Raw genomic sequence first — 22,259 nt, 5'->3', positions numbered from 1 at the left:
TGAATTTATCATGTATTCATGTTAAATCTTGACCCAAAAAGGAACTAGTAACTGAAGCTGAAGTAACTGTCAGCTAAATGTAGTGGAGTAGTGTTTTAATTTTGTAAAGACAGGTTTCATTTAACTTCTTAATATACTGTTATAAGAAATAATGAAAAAAATGTCTCATCACTTTTAATTGTTTTTCATGTTAAATCTCGACCTGAAAAGTAACTAAAGCGGTCAGTAAAATGGAGTGGAGTGAAAAATGTTCAATATTTGCCTCAAAATGTAGTGGAGTAGAAAGTTACATAAAATGGAAATACTCAAGTAAAGTATAAGTCCCTCAAAATTGTACTTAAGTACAGTACTTGGGTAAATGTACTTAGTTACATTCCACCACTGGATAAAGTAGACTGCAAGCTCCAGCCTGAATTATCTCATTACATCCAATATATGTCTAAGAAATTAACATGAATTACATAAAAGCAGATTTTCCCAAATCAATAGTTGTAGTAACCTAAGACCAAGTCGATTCTCGAGTATCTCATTTATGTGTCGGGGGATTTTCCTGCTACTACACCCTTAAATATTGTAGTTATTGCTCATTTTATGAAATTTATGAAAATCAGGTTGTAGCTTGCAGTCTAACTGTTCAGATAGAAAACAATGTTCCTCTGATGACTTATTGACACAGGAACAACAAATCTGTGAATATCTTTACCAAACGCAAAAAGTTGACTTCATTCCCGAGATATTGACTTTTTTCTCAAACTGCATAATGACAAAAAAAATTCCTCCTCTCATTGTTTTTTTTCTCCTACCTGGCCCTAATCCTTTTCCGTACCTGTTAATTACAACCTGGGACTCACTCTTTCTAATAATAACATTATACACTCCACAACTAATGACAGGAGATCTGGAAACACAGTGACAACATTACAAAGAAGTCCGATGGAGCAAGAAACATGAGCAGCCAGACATCAGACAGGTTTTCAACAAACCCCCAGTTTACTCCAACACGATTAGAAGAGAAAATAAAGACAAATGCTGAAATCATTAAATAAAGTGTTTGACCTACTGCAACTGCTGTGCACTGAGGGATTAGTAGAAACATGTCTCATTAGCTCACCTCTGAACTAAGTGGGTCTTGTTTACAACCTGTCCGATCACCTGACTGCTTGTGTCCCATCAGACTTTGATGTAGTGATGTCACACATCTCAGTAATTACTGTGGAGAGTGAATGATAACTGAATAATAGTAAAAGGGATTAAAATAAGACCCAAGTTATAAAACAGGAATTTTACTTTAAAAACAAACAGTGCAATTGATTATCAAATTAAGTGATAAAAACAAAGACAACATACAAAATCATTCATGTGTCCCTCTGGTATATCACTGTCGCATACACACTGATGAATGAAATAGTAAGAGAAGAGATTGTTTAAATATTCCTTAGGTAAGAGGAGAATCTAACAAATGAATTAAAGAGTGATACAGTAGCCGTGTTTCCATCAACAAAATTCTCTGCGCAATTTTGAATATTCATATGAGAAAAAAGCTTGATGGAGACAACAAAATTTGACAAAACTCTTGAAAAAAATGCGCATAAAAGTTTTTACACTCGCTTTTCGAAAAAATAGTTAATGTGCAAAACGGGAGATGGAAACACTTCTCAACCACAATTTTTTGCTAACATGTATGCCACGCCAAAGTGTCTAAGTGCTAAACGAAAAAAAGCTGATAATACCAGCCTGGTCCTTTCATTAGAGGTGTGAATCAGCAGAAGCCCCATGATACGATTTAACCGCGATACTTGAGTCACGATACGATATTTTAAGCATTTTGTGATATGGCGAGTATTGCGATACAATATATTGCGATTTAACTGTTTAACTGCATTTTATGTCCACAAAATTAAGTTTGATTGAGAATTGTTTTGTCAAATAAGAATAAGTGACCAACAAAATATTCAGTCAACCTAAACTGAACTAATATCAAACATGTATGGACGACAACAACTGCAGCATTTTCTCAAACTTTCCTCATCTTTAAGCTTCACTGCTCTGAATCCTGACACAATATCCTGAAGCACATGGTGCCTATAGATTCCTTAGATCTTCTAGTTTCATATGATACCAGTATCTCTAGTATATTCATAAAAGTGAGCCCGCTACAAGAAAAAATAAACCGGTGAAAATACTGCCGGCACGCCGGCCATCTGAACACTAAATATCGATACTTGGCGACCATGAATCGATATAATATTGCCATGCAAAATATCGCGATACTATGCTGTATCTTTTTTCCCCCCACCTTTGGCTCTACTGGTCACATATTAGTAAGGCTCTAAAATTTACCTCAAATGAAATAAGGATTGAATTGGAACCCCCAAGCTATAGATAGTGAACGACACGGAGCATACAAGATGTACACGGCTGTTTATGGACTTGTGTTTGAGCCCTTGTAGTATTTGTTAAAGAAAGCCGGGCTGTTAAAATGTTCTCATTAAAGTAAGGTACTCTTACTTGGGACAGTGCTGGCTTTAGAGGCTCATTCAGCAGAGAGCAATGGAGCCAATGTTCTACTGACAACACATGAATGATTCTGAAGTTGATGTTTTTTTTTTTGTATTTCAGGATCGTTTTAAATGATCCATGTTCTTCTTTGTTTTCCAAATGTTTCCAAAAATAAAAAAATAGGTGTATTTCTGTACTTAAAAACAGTATTCGGCCCAAGTCTGATTAGAGCATTGGTTTGACCATCAGCCTAATGATGAGACAGCACAGCAACAGAAAAAAGTGGAGGGAGAGAAGGGATGGAGAGTCTGGGGAACACTCTGAGGAGGAGTAAGGGGAGAAAATGAGGCTGAAATTAAGTGAAAGATGGTTTGGTTTACCAAAAATGCCCTCTGTCAGTCATGGAAAAGAATAAAGACAAAGAAAAAAAGAAAAAAAGAGAGAAAAGAAAGAATGAAAAGGTGAAAGACTGATAAACGGTCAACCACAGAGCAACAAAGGTATATTACTTGATATAAAGATATATACAGTATATCATTAAAACAAATGGAAACCAACACACCAGTAAGATCAACAGCAGTTCTTCAGGGCTAGTAGAGACACTGGCTGCATCAGTCAGTGCTTGCTGCCATACTGAAACAACATAATGCACTACATCTCTCCTCTTTTTTCTTTCCAGAGACCCCAGCAGGGTCAAGACCAACACGACCAAAAGCCTGTGTGCATGTGAGTTTGTTTGTGTTGAGGAGAAGATGGGTGGGTGTGTAAGGTAATGTATTAACTGCCAGGTAACTTCAAAACATGTCAAAATGAAACAATTTATTTAGAGAAAATGTTGCACTCATGCATTTCCCAATTCCAAGACAAAAAGCACCAACGACCTGCATTAGGCCTGTCACGATAACAGATTTTTTAGGACGACATATTTTCCCAGAAACTATCACGATAAACGATAGTATTGTGGAGTACATCCTTTTCCACAGCAATTCATTTTTAAATCTCAAGAATATTAAACATTGGAATTGAAATGTGGAAAATAAGTATGAAAAAAAAACATCCTAGATAAATAAAAGATAAATAAATAAACTATCAAAACAAATCAAATAGACACTCGGGCTCTGTTAACAGTAATTGCACTGAGATAAATATATTTTTATATATTATAAATAATATATAAATAGCTGTTTCGGAGATTTTGTTGGCAATTCCTACTGCCTGTCAAACATTTGCAGTATTACCAAAAAGGTACAAAAAGTCTGCGTTATAATGCGTCCAATATAAGAGTGGCATGGCTCCTTTAAGAGGCAGGACAGTCAGTGCTAACAGGCTAACAGTTAGCTCTGTAGCAGTACAGTATGTATGTGCTGCAGCAGCATGTGTTCACTTAGCGACCTCAGTTTGTTTACAACAACCACTGGACACTCTACACAGTTGGCGACGCCGTTTAATTTACGATCAGCGACGGACACGTTGTGTACAGTTAGCATGCTGGTTGTTTACAATAAGTGCAGCGCAGTAGAGCGCAGTTGTGCTGCTGCTGAGCTGAACAGTGAAATCTGAAATGTTCCCACACCGACTTTGGCACCAATTCCATTTATTCCACCAAACTTTCTGGAGTTGTGCAGCCGTCGGGAAACTTGACTTTGAGTAACACACGCACTATGCTTCAGCTGGCTAGCGTCCGCACTCTGTGTGTGTGTGTGTGTGTGTGTGTGTGTGTGTGAGCCGCTTATGTAAACAAACACGCATGTAAACAATACTTATCGAGTCCACAAAAATGATTGTGTCCATTTTCATATATCAAACGATAAGTCGATATAGTAATTATCGTGACAGGCCTACATGTATACAGTGAAACTAACACCTTAATCAGCACTAAACTCAAGCAAAAGTACTCCAGAAACCTCACTAACATTGTCCCTGTGTTTTACTTCAAAAACCAGGCTTGTTCATCAAATGCAGAGGTTCTTCCTTTAGCTTCCTGAAGCTTTGTGAAAATGACTAAAAGGTCAGTTCCCCATTTCCAACAGCTGTAATCACCGCTAACTCTTCTTTTACGCATACACACTTCCAACCAGAAGAAGTAACAAGCCGTCAGCTGATTTTTGAAAAAATTGCTGGTGCCTCAAAATGCATTCTGCAGCACCACATGGGACAGTTTAAGCAAACATAGTAACACTAACAGCTGTGTACAAAACTGTACCACTCAACTACTGTCTGGAATAATAATAATAATAACACTTGAATAAGATTTTAAAAAAATCACATGTGCATGCAAACAAAAACAAGCTGATTTGGGATTACCTTATTGACATTCAATCATTTTCTATGATTGCTTATCCAAACTTGGATTCACAAGCAACCAAACAAACCGTAACAAGGAGTTCAATTAAAACGGACTAAACTTTGGGTTGTGAAAGCTCCCTAAGGCTCCAGCAGGTTTATAGAATAAAAAACATCTAGGACAGGTTGCATTCATTCATCAACTTATTTCCATTCGGGATTCATTTTGACAAGTCATTTTATTACCTGGTAGTTAATACATTTAGTGGATACAGCAGGTCATTGTGGAGAACATGCACTGTGTCCCACTCTCTCAGGAACATCATGCTTCATTCATCATGACAGAAATAATCCTGTGACTGCTGGACAAACACATCAACCTTCAGACACCAACATGCCTCAGCCTCTCTCACATCTGTCATTGTGTCATTGTGTGATCATATCCCCTGGTGTGCACACTTCTCTTCTGGGTCATTTTCTAATTTAGCTGAAAAAAAAAAAAAAAAGAAGCCTCGTCCTTCTTTTCTGTCAGTGGAACTGAGCGGACCTACCTTCTGCCACGCCCCACGGGTACTGACGACCTCTGACCTTCTTGCCGTTCACCTCGATTACCACGTTGCTGCCGACCACTGCCAGTGGCATCTTTTCCTAGAGTGGAAAGATAAATAACTTTATTTATCTGCTTTTTTAAACTTTATTTATCTGCTTTATTTTATGTAACTTTATACTTCTACTCCACCACATTTAGCTGACGGCTTTAGTTACTTTTCAGGTCGATATTTAACATAAAAAACATCATAAACATAAAGTGATTAGATGTTTCTTAAAATTGATACAGTAAGCTAGTTTTGCTCCAATTAATACTTTTGTATTTATGTGTGTTTTATAATTGTTATTGCAACTTTCAGTTTGCAAACTGTAGCTTTATCCAACTAAATTCTCAGCTCATTGGCTTATTGACGTACGGGCCGCAGAACTGAACGCTCGGCCGTGTTTCAAAAATTACACATGATCGACCAAATTCTTAACGACCATTAATCGATCATTGATTAATTATTCCCATCCCTATTTGAATCGGTTTCAAATTTTCAGAATCCATATTTAGTGAAAAACAGATATTTTGATGACACTAGTTTTAAGATTTGTACACAATTTCCTTCAATAAATAGTCAGTGATGTAGGGGGAAAAAGTGATTGAGCAAATAAGCTTGAAATTGTAAGTTAGCAAGATATTTTGCTTGGTTGCTAACGAAAAAATATTCACAATTTACCGAGTCAACAATTGGCTGTGGCATGTCGAAGTGGGCAAGATACTGAACCCCAAAGTTTTCACTCCCTTGAGCAAATCCATTAATTACAGAAGAGATGGATGTAATCGACACGATGTGGGTGGGACCACGTGTAGTGATCCAGCTTCCTCTTGCCAGAGGCAGCGGTTACTGGGGCAGAGTTACATCAATGATGATCACTACGAACAGAAACATCGTCTATAAAGCTGATGATCAGGCTGCCGGCCTGGGGAAATGGGACTGATGTAGCTGCAGGCGTTGGACACTGACCAAAGGACAGACTGACCTTTGGCCGTCTGCGACTCTCACATCTATCAGTCTGCCCGCTAAGATCAATCAGAGGTAATTCAATTAAGTTTTAACAAGTCTGTGTGGTCCGTTACCTTAATCTTTCGGATGAGCTTGTTGTCCTCGTCATCCTCCGTGTCTGGGAATTCATAAATTTTGATTTTGTGTTCCTGTATCTCTTTCATTATCTGACAAAGGGAGAAAGGAATCAGAATAAAGGCACATACTACACAAACCTGCATGCACATGTAGATCAAAGAGGATTTCTAATAATTTCTCTGATAATTTTCCTTAAGTCGTTGCAGTTGCTCGCCACCTTGAGGAGGCTTTATGCTAAGCTAGGGCCATTTCCTCCTTGCAACACATACATATCATATTTTCACTGTACATATTTTCACATTCATGCATTTCCTTATGTGTTTGTTGTTGTAATGGTTCGACTGAGCTACCATGTTGTACCACAGCAATTATCAACATTGTTGTGTGGCAATAGTAAAAAAAAAGAGGACGTTGTATCTTGTAACTGTAGCTCCATACACACTACTAGAGCATTATCAACCTTTTCATCTAAGTCTCTGAAAGAAAGCTAATAAGCTCTACTATTGCTTGAACTATAAATACTGCTTGCACTGAGTAAATAAGGTACAAATATGCAACAAATGATTTGATCTATTCAGCAGCAGCACTGCCTATCACACTGATGTAACACATGCAAGCAAAAATACCTGTTTTTTAAAGAGCTGGCACTCCTCTGGGGTCAGAGTGTCGGCTTTTGCAATAAGAGGGATGACGTTGACTTTGTCATGGAGTCTCTTCATGAACTCGATGTCCAGTGGCTTCAGACTGAAGGACAGACAGAAAGAAAACCATAAGAACAAGTGACTAAGGTCAACACTAGAGGTGTGAATCCCCAGAGGCCCCACGATACGATTTTATTGCGATTTTAAGCATTTTGCGATATGGTGAGTATCGCGATAAAATATATTTTGATTTAACTGTTTAACTGCATTTTGTGTCCACAAAATTAAATTCAATCAAGAATTGTTTTGTCAAATAAGAGAAAAATCTCAGTCTATTCATCTCACTTCAGTCTTTTTATTTCTCCACAATGAAACCCACAGACTGACCAACAAAGTATTCAGTCAAACTGAACTGAATTTAAATCAAACATGTATGGATGACAACAACTGCAGCATTTTCTCAAACTTTCCCCAACTTTAAGCTTCACTGCTCTCAAGTTTTTTGAATGAAAGATGAGAAAAGCCACAATATTCTGATACACATGGTGACCATATATTCCTTAGATCTTCTAGTTTCATATGATACCAGTATCTCCAGTATATTCCTAAAACCTCTAGAAAGAAAATGGGCGAAAATATTGACGGCCTGCTTGAACACTAAATATCGATACTTGGCGGCCATGAATCAATATAACACTGCCACGCAAAATATTGTGATACTATGCCGTATTTTTTCTCCCACCTCTAGTCAACACAGGCCCCAGCACCAGGCAACTGGTGATTTGTGCTGTCTTGGGTGTACCCGTCTCTCGGCCAATGGGGTCTGGGTTAATCTCTTAACAGGATATGCTTTTTTAGAAAACCTAAAAAGGGCTTATGGTTGATTACAATAATAAAAAAAAACTCATCTGTCTGCAGCCATGTCAGGCAGGATGACACGTCTAAAGAAAATGGCACAAAAACAGCAGGCTTCCTGAATGCATGATGTTAAATAAATGCAGTTCAGTGGGTCACCAGCAGAGGGCCGACCAAAACTGCACTTTACATGTAGCCCACAGCAAAGACAGAGAGTGTGTGTGTGAGTATTTTCCTCATGTGTTGTTCTTCTGTGGTGACAACTGATGGTTTTGTCTCGCTGCGCTCATGACAGATTGTCTTTGTAATATAGACTTTACATTTCTGTCTGAATACAAGTGCGACTTGTATTGAGTTGTGGTCAGAAACAAGTAGGTGTGTGTGTGAAAATGAGTATGCATGTACTGCATAACGGGAGAAGATTATGTAACAATATATATATCATTAATGTACATTCAAGTGATGCATGTTATATGTGGTGGAATGTAACTAAGTACATTTACTCAAGTACTGTACTTGAGTAAAAATTTGAGGTACTTGTACTTTACTTGAGTGTTTCCATTTTATGTAACTTCATACTTCTACTAAACATAAAACACATGATAAATGAAAAGTTATTATACATTTTAAACTCAACAGTACATAAAATAGTTAAAATGAGCCCTATCTTTCCAAAATTAAAACACTGCTACATAAATTCAATACAAAATACAATACAAAACAATGTAATAATGTATTTACAACGTTTGAAACAATCTGAGTGGGTCCATTCTGCATAACGAGTACTTTTACTTTTGATACTTTAACTACATTTTGATGCTGGTACTTTTGTACTTTTACTTCAGTAAGTTTTGAATGCAGGACTTTTACTTGTAGTGGAGTAATTTCACAGTGTTGTATTAGTTTTTCTTATGAAAAGGAATGTGAATACTTTTTCCTCCACTGGTAGAGATAGTTCTTTAAATGTGTGGGTGTCTGGCTGTAATGAGGGTAAAGGGGATGGTTGAGGTACTCCTCCCAGGAATACAGAAATACAAAGAGGGCAACCAAACACATGTTAAGTGGTTCACTAGTTTACAGAGCGACATGTCAGGGTGGTGTACCATGCAGCATCAGGGGGGTCCTGGAGTGAACACGGCCCCAGAAAAAACAGAAGTCAGGGTTAAGTTCACAAAGAATGGATTGCACATCAGGAGAGTCAGACTGAGCCACAGGTCTATTAACCTTATTAATGTGTCATGTATTTTAAAAAATGACTCAGGGGAGCAGAGAGGAGCATCCTGTCACTGTATCCCAAAATAAGAAACGAAACTGAGTCAACCTCATAAATGCGCTTCATTAACCACCAGCTCTCTGAAGACGCTAATAATTTCACTATAACTGCGTGTGGCTGTTAGCGCTGCTATTTGTGAATCAGACTTTTTATTTGCAATGAGGCTAATTTGCATAGAAAGGGGCTGATTTTGCACCAAATGTATGTACAGTACCTCATTTATGTGCAAATAGAACCGGAGCACCAAGATGCAATTTGCTTAGCAGCATGGTTAGAGGTGCACTTCAGCCTTTATAGGTGCTTTAAGAATCACACTGTTTGTTTTTGCTTCATTTGCATGTTTAGCGGGCGCAAAAAGCTTCTCAATCCTTGTGTGAATTCGCTCCAGATATCTACTCTAAACAGGGAGAAACTGACTGTCAAGGCACTTCTGTGATCTGAAAATGTTATTCCTTTCAGAGTTAAACCATAAATGGTCTTTACACACTCTCAGTGGTGTATCAGACTGGCAGCAATCACTGCTGGCTGGTTCCTTCGGACTGTGTAAAATACCAGACAGACTAAGCTTGGAAATATGAGCATGCAGTTTACTTTCAAGGCAGGATTTTTCAAATTTTACAGCAACACGTCAGTGACCTGTGGAAGCTGCAGCTGAATCATACAGCTGTTTCAGCGGACATGAAGTTGTAAACAACACTATATTCTGGCAAATTCTAGTAGATTGGCAGGAATTTACCCAGTACATTTACCCAGAGAGGTGAAATACTGCCCAGACATTTGCGGTAAATGAACCAATAGTTCTTCAATCCAGAAGTATGCCACAGCCTTTAATTTTTATTTATAAGAGCTGTCAAACACAGAGAAGTGCAGTTAACTGACTTTCAAACTCTATCAAGCCCTTAATAAACTTATTTCCCTGTGCAAGTCTGGGCAGAAACTATACAATTATACAATGCTTTTTTGCAGCATAGTTCAGTTTCATAGTTTCAGGTCCCTTTCAGACATGCACCTCCTGATACAAATGTTATGGCAATTTTATATATTGTCTGATGTTTAAACAAGCACCAGATTATTAAAAAGGCACAATGGCAATCTGATCAGGTCGGCCTATTCCATTTATGTAGTATTTGTGTAGTGTGTACACAACAAATACTTCCAACATGGTACAAGTCTGAACTGACTGCTGTCAAGAAACATAATAGATTGAAGTTGCACACAATTTAACACGTCTATAGTATATCTCCTGTGCTCAAAGAAAACAGGATCAAATTAATAAACTGAATTTATGGAACACTGAATGAGACAATTTAAAGATTTGAGATTATTCTCATGTTATATTAGTAATTAAAATGTGTTTCTCCTCTTTTGGTGCAGGGCAAAACAGCTGAAACATGTCTAAGAGATTTAAGACAATGCTAACATGATAATATTTAACATGTATAATTTTCACTATGTTCACCTTTTCAATTTAGCTGTCAGTATGTTACATTTGCTTATTAGCAAGCGGAAGCTCTTGGGCATGTCATCTGTAAATAATTTAAAAGTTTGACCTAATAATGTTATTAGTTCAGGGGTCAGCAACCTTTACTACCAGAAGAGCCATTTTTGGCCAAACAACAACAAAACAATGCAAAACATATTTGAGTCTTAAAATGGTAATGATAAGGTCATTTGCCAGTTTTTTTAGATTCGTGGATCAGATTTTGGTCCATAAGAACCAAGAAGCAGCACTACAGTGTGAAACTGATAACACGACAACAATAACAAAAGGCCAAATTACTCATTAACAGGAAACAACACAATTCTTAATGTCAAAGAAAACTAACACCTTGTATTCAGGGATACTATTGGTTTTACCCTGATGTCAAATGTGAGCCATAGGATATTACACAGACCATCTCCAAGCTATGCAAAAGATTTGTGCCACATTTATTTGAAATATCAAACATTAAAGTATACTATACGATCCGCTCACCAATGTTCCCAAGACTAGCTGCAGCTATACTGACTAACAGGGAATGTTCTAACGATGGCAAGGCACCAAAACATCTGAGAGACTGCAAGATGAGAGAAGACAGAGTGTGTTTGTCTGAGATGAGAGACCTGCCTCCGTGAGCTGCTCTATGATTGGGTGTTTCAGTGATGGAGAGCAGAACTCTACTGAGCATGAGCAGAACTGCATTATATAACCTTTGTGGGTCACAAACACTGGCTGGCAGCCTACTTGTCTATGGCACAGAAACAGACATACACACACCCTGTGCCTCAGCTCACAGAGCTGGCAGAGGAGAGGAAGCTGTATGGAAAGGTAAGCTCAATGTAAAGATATCCAAGCCAAAGAGGTGGTGGAGGTCTGCAGGTTTCATCCCACTTTAACACTGCATCAGTTGTTTTCATTGATGCATCAAAATGGACACTTGAACTCCTGCTAAAGCTGAGCATCTTTAACCTGACCTGATGCTCTGTTAGTTGGTGTAGCTAAAAGCTCCATTACATCACCTTACATTTTCCCAGCCAATCAAATCAAACAGCGTTTTGCCTCACTGTCATGCTCATGCATCAGCACAGTATGACAGGGATTTGGGATTCCACTTCAACAATCTTTATTTAAAGGGGCTGTACAAAACATTGACAACATGAATATAGCAGTAAACAACTATTAGGTGAGTTTCCATTATAGTCGAAAACCTGGAATGAGGTGGGTCTCCCTCGTCCAAACACCCCTAATTTGAACGTGAGCCGTCCCTAGCGTCTGTTTGACCGACCGTTTTTTGGCTCTGTCGAAGAGCAGGGCCATTTTTCTCCCCTAGAAAAAGCCTGGTTGCTGATTGGATAGAACGCTAAGTAGGATGTGACGTAGTACTCAAGGCTACAACAACACGCAACATTTTTAAAAGCCGGCGAAGTAGCAGGTAGTCACAACAACAATAATCGCTGACAAGAAACACAGCAAGCTCTGCTCCTTCCATCTCGGCATCTCCTTTCTTATTGTTTACGTTTGGCGCATCTCCCGTGTTAAATTTGTTGAGTGTGACGTCTCGTAAACAAACTAGCATCGCTAACTGTACACAAACTATCCAGTGCTTGTTGTGCTGCTACAGGCCTAACTGTGTAGCCTATTAGCACTGTGCTACTGTGCAGCACTGCTGCTGCTCTGTTTCATGTCACTATCGTCTCCTCCCACCTTGTTCTGCAACACTGGACCGCACTATGAATCGACCCAAATATCCTGCCTTTGCAGGATCACTATGAATGCCCTAAAGCTAAAAGCCAGCACAAACTTTACGGCAATATAGCGGGACATTTGTGATACTGCACTATGAAAAGGCCTAAAGTAAAAATATAGTGGAGTAATGGTGTCCTGACCAGCGAATGGGTGACTCGCCATCTTCCTTCTGTTCTTTCCTAAAAGGACAAGTCATATTTGCTTTCACCTTACTTCCTGTCTACCTCATCTTATTATACCTTCATCTCAGGCAGACCTACCCGTGTCCAGAGGGCGCTATGAAGTATAGGCAGCAGTGGACTCTGTTGTCTGGCATGGATCTGCGATTCACTCTCGATTCTGCATTCAGGAAGTCCTCGCACTTACTGTCGATGTAGTTAATGACTGGCTGCCAACTGTGAGATAGAGAAAATATATCGGTCAGAGAAAAGGAAACTGGATGAACGTATGATCATTTGGTGGTTTGGAAACACCCTGATTATAGCAGAACTCCTCACCAGTTGCTGTTGTCCACTGCATCCCCAAATCCTGGAGTATCAACAATGGTGAGTGTAAGCTGGACGCCTCCTTCTTTTATCAGCACTTTGGACTGCTCCACCTGCAACACATTCACACCGTTTACTACACTACTGGTCTGGATCAAAACCTGTTCCTTACATCTAAATGTGAGTTGCTGCAGTTCCCTCATGATCGTTCTGTATGCTTTGTAAATACAATTCGGAACACAATTTGGTAACACGAATGTGCCCACACACATTGGCCTGCATGCTGAATTATGAGACACTATGCTCTCCCACTCAGGGCGCTGGTGATACATCATCACACTGTTAGTGCACCCACACAGCCTGCTGGAGAGATTCAGAGATACCAATATCTGTAGCTTTTAGTCTTTCCTTCCTATAAGCAACTAATAGTCAGAGCTGTGATGGTGTTGAGTAAGGGATGGATCATTACCATTTTCCCATTATACAGGCCACTGATGCATAGACACCTAAATTAAACAAATCCTGGAACTGACATTATGTGGCAAGGTTGAACTTCTTAAAGAGCAGCTACACTAAATGATGTATTGGGGAGAAGGTGCAGCTGCAGTGACCTCTATGGATCTGAAATGTGTTGTATTTGTAATCATTACTGGTGGTAGGGGGCCCCTGGGGATCCTTACCCATTAAATTTTGACTGCAAAACAATTCATTTCTCGCATTTCTGCTTAAATTTTTGCTTTTCTTTTGCAACAATTCATTGCAAAAAGGTCTTTATTTATGTAAAAGAAACCACAAAATTCAGGCGCCAGGTGACAATGCAACAAGATCTCCAACCTAAACAACAGAATAGATAGTTTGTCAATACTTCATTTGTCAATACATGCATAAAAAACTTGCCAGCGATGCACACAAACTGTCATTTTTTGAGTTAAAACTTGCTTCATCTTTAGTATTGTCATGATGATGTAGTATCTGTGTGTCTGTGTGAGAGTGTATTCAGGCCCAAATGTGTGTTTTGTGAAAGTCTCAACTAGTTGATTTGATACAATACCTGTTTTGTAGTACCTCAGTATGCTTAATGAGGCACAGAATGCAAAACTAATGAAAGATCAGATGTGGAAAAAGTATTCAGATCCCTTACTTAAGTAAAAGTACTAAAACTACACTGTGAAGTAAAGTAAAAGTCCTGCATTCAAAAACTTACTGAAGTAAAATACAATAGTATCAGCATCAACATGTACTTAAGTAAGTACATGTTGATGCTGATGAAGTAAGTAAAAGGACTCATTATGCAGAATGGACCCACTCAGATTGTTTTATATATTCTAAATATATTATTGGATTATAATTATTGAGGCATTTATGTAAGAAGTGTTTTATTTTGAAAGGATAGGGCTCATTTTACTATTTAACTTTATATACTGTTATAAGGTCTAATTAAAAAAAATGTCTAATCACTTTAAAATTTTTCTGGTTTTCATGTTAAATCTTGACCTGAGAAAATAACTAAAGCTGTCAGATAAATGTAGTACAGTTAAAAGTACAATATTTGCCTCAAAATCTAGTGGAGTAGAAGTAAAATGTTACATAAAATGGAAATACTCAAGTAAAGAGCAAGTACCTCAAAATCAAGTTTGGTTCTTAAGTAAATGTACTTAGCTATGTTCCACCACTGTGAAATATCCAACATGTTATTGCTAAGAAAAAAACTGATTTCTGTGTGTGGTGTGAGGTTAAAAAGCAGAACCTCCCCATCTCACACTTCAGTCACATGTATTCATAGTCAGTCCCTCAGGTCCATCATTTCCTGAAACTCATCTGCCGTTCCCTCGCTGTGCAGCATACTTTCACAAGCCCATCTAGTTATTTTATGATCACCCCTTTAACTCAAACTACAGCCTTCTGGCTCGAACGCAAACATTCTTCGGCTTCCACAAACTTTCAGATAATCTGTGTAACTTTACAGCTGAGCATATATATCACGCACCGCAGTCGTTTGACATATCTGAGCTTTTCTGCAGTGTGTGTGTTAGGATGTGTGCGTTGTAAGTGTTTGTGCATGACATGTCTCAAAACCAAATCTGCTATTTCCACCGTTTCCGCAAAGAAAAACAGATTGGGAGAAAACCTCAAAAATGCCGTCAGTCTCGACACCATCATTTAAAAAGAAATTTAATCTGGGGGGAAAGTGAGTGAGCGACGACGCACGAGAGATTGCTCTGGAATATAAATACTCTGACCCCGTCTCTCCCCCTTAGCCTCAGACCACAGCACCCATGGCAAGCACACTAACACACACTAACTGCTACTTGCACGAGAGCATCGTGCCCACGTTGCACTTACGGGGTTCACATGAGGTTCGGTGTGAGTGATGGACCGAAAGGGAGTTGGGAGCAAGATGTTCTAAATGTTTTCAGTCCTGCCAAATTAGAGAAAATTTAGTACCGAGCTGAGCCTGAAACGTAACAGAGGGGCTGTGATGTGAAGATGCAAAAGATACGGCAACATGTTCTGATTTGTTTTTAGGACCACTGCAGGAAAGGGATACACTAGATTAAATCACATTAAATGGTGACAAAATGACCGTTTATGGGCTGTTGCAGTGGGAAAATTTAAACTGAGACAATTAATTGAACTACAGACTATCTTGTGTTGGGATGACAGTAGTCACAACTAGGGATGGGTGTTTGGAAGAAACCTGCCAACTCGATTATCTCTAACTTTAACGATCAATTAATCGATTAATCGCTAAATGCATACATGGGCAAAATAAAAGATATATATACAGTACTATGCAAAAGCCTGTTTCGATAACGGATGCTTTTATTTTGAGAGGACGAAAAGAGACTTCCTGTTGATTGTAAAACTAACACAAGTGAGATTAAACTGTAAATATAATGTCTTGTTTTAGCCCCTGAAGACGCATGAGGTTAGTTTTCACAATAATCTTGCATATTTATAAGTGTGTTTTGGATCAAATTAAACCTAGTAACTCATTGCTAACTTTCAGTTTGCAAACTGTAGCTTTATCCAACTTAATTCTCAGCTCATTGGCTTATTCATGTACGACCGCAGATCACACTGGAGTCTGATATAGGCCACATTTAAAAAATAATGTGAACGGCCAAACGAAAAAAAATCGGGTTTGAGCAAAAAAAATCTGAATTGTGCATCAAGGCCTTCAGTGTGAACGTAACCTCAGTGGCAGGGCAGTGACACCAGGTCAGATCCACCAAGTGCAGAGATGGGAGAATACTGGAAGAACACATGGGAGAAAAGAGCATCACATAACCTCACCTGCACAGTCTTCTTGATCCGCTGGGAGGGCCCAGGGTAGTCCTTGGAGTACAGGTCAGTCAGGAACAGAGAGTTGATGAGTGTTGACTTCCCGAGACCAGATTCACCTGAGGACACATATTTAATCACGTTAAATTTAAGGATCATGCATATGATGCTGTCTCCTGTCTACAGCGACTGAAAAGAAAGCCTTCTGGCCACATGTGCATGTATGCATCATGCTCAGGTACAAGCGAGAGGTGGGCAAAATATATCGCCTACAACAATATTGTTAACAATAAAATAAATAAATTTAAAAAAAAAAAATGTTGTTTTGACGATGTGCAATTTCACATTATTGAGTATTTATAATATCTCAAGACAAAAACAAACGAAAGACGCATAGACGGTAGAGGAGAGGTGCATGAAAGTCACTTTAATATTAACAATATTAAGAAATTATAATGTGCCACTTCTTTGCTCATGCTTGTATGCTTTACCTCCTGAATGTTTACCCATTTAATAGACGTGTTTCCACTGAGTACTTTCTGGAAAGCGACTTAGTGTTTTGACTACGCCCGCTAGTTAGTTCCCCTCGGCTTCTGTTTCCATACAGGTACTTTTGTAGTTGCGAACCAACGGAGTTCGAATGTGACGACAGACTGACGCGGCAAGCAGTTTTGCCAACTTAGCAACTTTGTCGATATATTTAGCGGCTATTCGAACCCCTCTAGCGACTCTTTTTCAAATAAGCGACTAGCGATAAATCTAGTGACTTTTTCTTGTGTTACTGGAGACTTTTGGAGACTCGTTCCTACTCTTCCTCACGAGTAGCAGGCACCGTCCCAAAGCACTCACAAGCTGCCCAGTCCTCCTGCAGCGGTCTCTCCCAGCTGCAGTCAGCAGTCTCTTGAATGCTTAAGTTTAAAGAGAGCTGTTGTTCTGAAAACATTGTGTCCATCAGTAGATGTCCTGGTATGCAAGAAGAATTTCAACAGCTTTTTTGGGGGGTAAAGAAATCATATTTTAAAGGATATCTTCAGATTATAGTAAGGCCAGAACAAACAGACTCAAGAACAGCTTCTTTCCCAAGGCCATAATCACCCTAAACTGCAGTATGAACTGATCTTCCCTCTTGTGCAATACCTCCAAACAAGTGCAATATCTCACGTGTATATGGACCAGATTTATTTTTCACTGCTGCAATTCAAAAGTGTGCACCTTATGTCCTTATGTCTGTTTGTATATTATTTGTATATTATTATTTCTGAGACATTGTCTCTCACACTGACTTGGTGATTGTTTATTAATCTCATTGTACCCAGGTACAGGTACAGGTTTCTGATCGTGATCAGAAAACTGAAAAAAAAAAAAAAACAAGATATTTTTTTCCCCATATTGCCCACCTCTACTGCAAGCAGATACACATGTATAAAAGCCATACACAAAAACATGTGCATACACTGCACACACACTCTGACACACACAAGGCCTAGAGGGATGGAGCTGGAGCAGAGAAACCAGTTAGATTCATTGTCTGTGAGGGAAAAGGTCAGACTCTCATCTGCCAGCAAGAAAAGCTTTTAGATAGGGGGAATAAAACATTTCCTTTCCCTCCCTCCCTCACCATCCGTCCACCCGTCCGTCCTCTGTCCCTGACACTGAACGCTTCCCTCACATATAAATCTTCCCTTTTCTCTCCTTGTTGTGTCAACTTTCCATTCTCTGCTCCCACACTGATGTTAAGGACACAGCAGTTGCACAAACACACAGTTAACATTTACTTGACAAGCACAGCCACTTCAAACACAAACACCGCATACGCCATCACAAACACAATGCTGTGATTAATGGCTGCACATCTGGTGTGTCTCAGGGGAGTGTTTGGTTAGAGGGAAAGACGGCTGCTTGTCCTAGTAAGACCTCTCGCCGACTCCCAGTAGACCATCGAGCTGCTTTTTAGCCTTTGAAATTCTGACACTGCAACTATCCTGACACTTTGAGACCAAACACCAACCACGGCGGGAGCATAGTAGCTTACCAAACATTAACATGAGAAATCCTATGTCAGAAAAAAATCTGATGAATCATGTCATTTAGAACTGCGGTTTTGATGTGTTGGATTTCTATTGGAATGGGTGAACCTGATGTGACTGAAGAGATATATAGAGACTGTATCCCAAAACTGACACATCTGCTTTCCGGTGTTTTCAGTCATTTCGAATAAAATCTCCACCACCAGTGTAGGTATAATTGATTTATACATATTTAACAATCTACATGTGAAATTTCATTTATGTACATGGAGATTTACATGTGAAATTACAATACGAAAGTAACTCTGATGAGAGAAAGCAGTTAGAACGGGCGACACTCAAGTCAGTTCTGACTTGAACACTGGGGACTGGGGACTTGGACTCAAACTCTGGTAATGATGACTCAGACTTGGACTCTGACTCAAACACTAGGGATGTATGTATGTGATATGTGTAAATATATATAAACTGATATGAAAAAAACCTAAATATCACATTGACATAAGAATACAGACCCTTTACTTAGTACTTAGTTGAATCAACAGTCAGTGCCAAAAAAGGGAAACTGCTTCCTGAATGTTTTGTATGGTTATCTTTGCAAAAAACAGGACTGGAACAGCTTTGTTACTGTGAGCTAAGCTTTTGCCAACATTGGCGGCAGAACAGAGTCAATTGCCACTGTCACTGCTTAATTTTTCTCTTTATTCTATGGCGACAAATATTGATTCTCTTTTTATCCCCTTCAATCAGCCACCTACTGGAGAATATCTGCAGGGAGAAGGGTTTCATTCATACTTTCCACAGGACATCTGTGTACTCCATCAGTACATGTCAACATGGTGTGAAGCCCCGGTGGAGTTCAGCGTTTGCTCTTCTTAACCCCTCGGTCTGTCCCACTGCGAGTTATGAAAACCCTTTGTCTCAATGTCTCCTACAGCCTCCACAACCAGACACTTGCCAGCTCACCCCTAGGATGGACTGTTTGAAGTAAGAAGACATACACACTCACGCACACACACACAAATGCCATTCTGTTATGAGATAGCACATAAGTATGAAACCCCCCAGCCCCCTCCTACTTCCAGCTTCCAGCCCTGCAATGAGGGGAAGGTAATCTAAATGTGGAAGGGTTGGGTTAAGAGAGTGTTTTTATGTCAATATAAACTATACAAGTGCTTTTACTGTTAGCTTTGCTCTGTTGGTAATAGAGGTGTGAATCAGCAGGCTCCACAATACGGTTTTACTCCGATATTTGTAATTTTAAGCATTTTGCGATATGGTGAGTGTTGCGATTTAACTGTTAAACTGCATTTTGTGTCCACAAAATTAAATTTCAAACAAGAATTGTTTTGTCAAATAAGAGAAAATTCTCAGTCTATTCATCTCACTTCAGTCTTTTTATTTCTCCACAATGAGAGTCAAACCCACAGACTGACCAGCAAAGTATTCAGTCAAACTGAACTGAACTGATATCAAACATGTATGGACGACAACAACTGCAGTATTTTTTCTCAAACTTTCCTCAACTTTAAGCTTAACTGCTCCGAATTTTTTTTAAATTAAAGATTAAAAAGGCTAACTTTGCAGCGTTATTTCGACAACTTCCCGACACGATATCCTGATGCACATATATGCCTATAGATTCCTTAAATCTTCAAGTTTCATATGATACCAGTATCTCCAGTATATTCCTGAAAGCCCAGTACGGCCTACGAAAAAAAAAAAGGCAAAAATACTGACGGCCAGTCGGAATGCTAAATATTGATACTTGGCGGTTATAATATTGCTACACAAAAATACAATACTATGCTGTATCGATCTCCCCCCCCCCACCTCTAGTTGGTAGCTAAGTGTCACTAATGATGCAAACTCAACAAACTCAGGATCCATACATATACATGTACAAGAGTCTCTTCATTTACACCTGGTATTAATTATGTTTTGCTATCTCAGTTGTGCCCACATTGTGATTAAATCTAATAATGCAAATAAATGAGACAGGGTTCGATACAACCCACAGAGACATTTAGGCTAGATGAAGGAAATACAGTATGCAACCTTTTCTTAAAGATAGAAATAATTTTAGAGGATTCCAAAGTTCTTAATAATGATTGTCTATGCAGTGCATCTGCTGGCTTTCATGTACTTTTATTTTTAATTTTTTCCTGGGGGTGGGGTGGGGTGGTTCTGTTGCGCATCATAGTTTAATTACATTGAAATTGCAAACTGGACCACAGAAAAAACACTGTGCCCATGTATAATGGAATCTCCCACCAGGCCAATTAATCACAGATGTGGTCTTGTCTTCTTTAGCCGTATGCTATCTATGATCATTTATTTTATTAAAACTGCTAGAACACAGGAGCCATTTGCCCTTCGACACCATGGAGGATGACGATCCATAATAATAATACTTAAAGAGTACAAAGCGGACATGAGTCATGGAGGGGGGAGAAAATTGGGACAAAATGGAATGTGCTCGGAGACTGAGTGACGCAGACACAGAGCTGAGGAGAGATGGAGGGATGTCTTAATAAGAGAGAGGAAGAGGAAACAGCAGAGATGAGCTGGAAGGCTCGGCCATCCATCACTGGCATTCAGGTCATTAGTCTATTTACAGAAAGCTGCCACTGTGCTTCCACTTGTCATGTGGAACCAATATTTAATTAAAGCTGAAGTAGAGAGGCTAATTGGGAAGGACCTACCCTCAGGGGGGTTTAGACTACTGCAGTGAGCATCCGTCCCACTGGGGGCCAGAGAAACTAACCTGTCATTTCCAGCTAGAAATCCTCAACTTTAGCTGTACAGCCATTAACAACAATCATTACCCACAACCATTACCCAGTGTTTCCCACAGGATTTTATGAAACTATGACAGGCGGGGAACCAGACCATGTCGGGGAGTCCAGTGGCATGCCCCCACAGGAGAAAATTTTGTAAATTTTTAAGTAAAATGCATCAATCTAGTGCACTTTGAGAGCCAAATGAGAGCAAACACCTCACTTAACATTTTTCACAGTTGGGAGATACAGAATTATAGAATCCTTATTGTTATCCTACTGTTGCATTAATTGCTGTCAACAAGGCTTTCCACTGGGACATGGAGTAGCCAGCCAGTGTGTTAAAATAGCTGGCTAGGAGGGTCCCAAAAACCCAAATTTGGCTGCCTCTCACAGATTCTAATGCCACTATTCCATATACACTGATCTTAATAATTGCACATTTTAATCAATTACTCTAAAGGGGAATAAAGTTTTTATTTAAGGCATCTTATTTTGGCAGTCTTCTTGAAAATTCTGTGGTGGATTCTGTAAACACACTGTGCTCTTATTTTGAAAGCTGCATTTGTTTAGCGACAGGAAGTAATTCAGACGGTTACTCACAGTTTAGCTTTTTGTGATTAAAACAACCTTAATTGTTAATTAAAAATAGGTAATTAATGGGAAAACCATGATTTTTTTTTCCCCACAGCATTTAATATAGTAAAACATTTGGAAATGGTTTACTTGTTATTTTTATAAATGAAGATAAAATGCTTTGTTTAAATGTTTAGTGTCTTGAATACAGTGTTTGTGAAACTTGTTTAGTATAGTCAGGACAGCCAACATAAGGTTCTCTGAGAATCTACTGAGACGTTTGCTCATTGGGCTGTTTGGGAGAGTTCGTGCAGGCTTTGCTCAGGACCTGCCACCTGTGGCTGAAGGTTGTAGGTTAGTTTAGTCCTCTGACTGGAATTCTCTGTTGACAGATCTCTGAATCACTTCTGCTCTGCAGACACAACATTGATATCATAGTTCAACAAGATCAAAGACAGAGCCCATCAGGAACAGAACCTGATGCCATTGAACCATGACCATGCAGCCTAAGAAAGTGGTGAGATTCACACAGAAGCTACCTTTCATTCTGTTTTAACTTCTGTAGTGTATTAACAGTAGGGGTGGAATGAGAAAATCAACTACAAAATATGTTATTGTTTTCTCCTCTGGTGGGGAGTATCAATACAGTATAG

At 39.1% G+C, this 22,259-nt stretch overlaps 1 protein-coding gene across 1 annotated transcript in view; it reads right to left on the bottom strand.

Annotated features, from left to right (window-relative positions):
• The window catches only part of LOC131973768 (septin-7-like), a 51,777-nt gene that overhangs the window by 10,162 nt on the left and 19,356 nt on the right, over positions 1-22,259 (bottom strand). The window contains exons 3-8 of the mRNA XM_059335844.1: positions 16,236-16,342; positions 12,951-13,051; positions 12,714-12,848; positions 7,085-7,202; positions 6,455-6,547; positions 5,334-5,430 (exon numbers count right to left, since the gene is read on the bottom strand). Of these exons, the coding sequence (XP_059191827.1) occupies positions 5,334-5,430; positions 6,455-6,547; positions 7,085-7,202; positions 12,714-12,848; positions 12,951-13,051; positions 16,236-16,342 (651 nt within the window). The remainder of the gene's footprint in view (positions 1-5,333; positions 5,431-6,454; positions 6,548-7,084; positions 7,203-12,713; positions 12,849-12,950; positions 13,052-16,235; positions 16,343-22,259) is intronic.

The sequence above is a fragment of the Centropristis striata genome, chromosome 6, assembly GCF_030273125.1.
Source record: "Centropristis striata isolate RG_2023a ecotype Rhode Island chromosome 6, C.striata_1.0, whole genome shotgun sequence".
Lineage (NCBI taxonomy): Eukaryota > Metazoa > Chordata > Actinopteri > Perciformes > Serranidae > Centropristis > Centropristis striata.
Note: the sequence above shows the minus strand (reverse complement) of the source record. Positions and strands in the feature narration are given on the sequence as shown.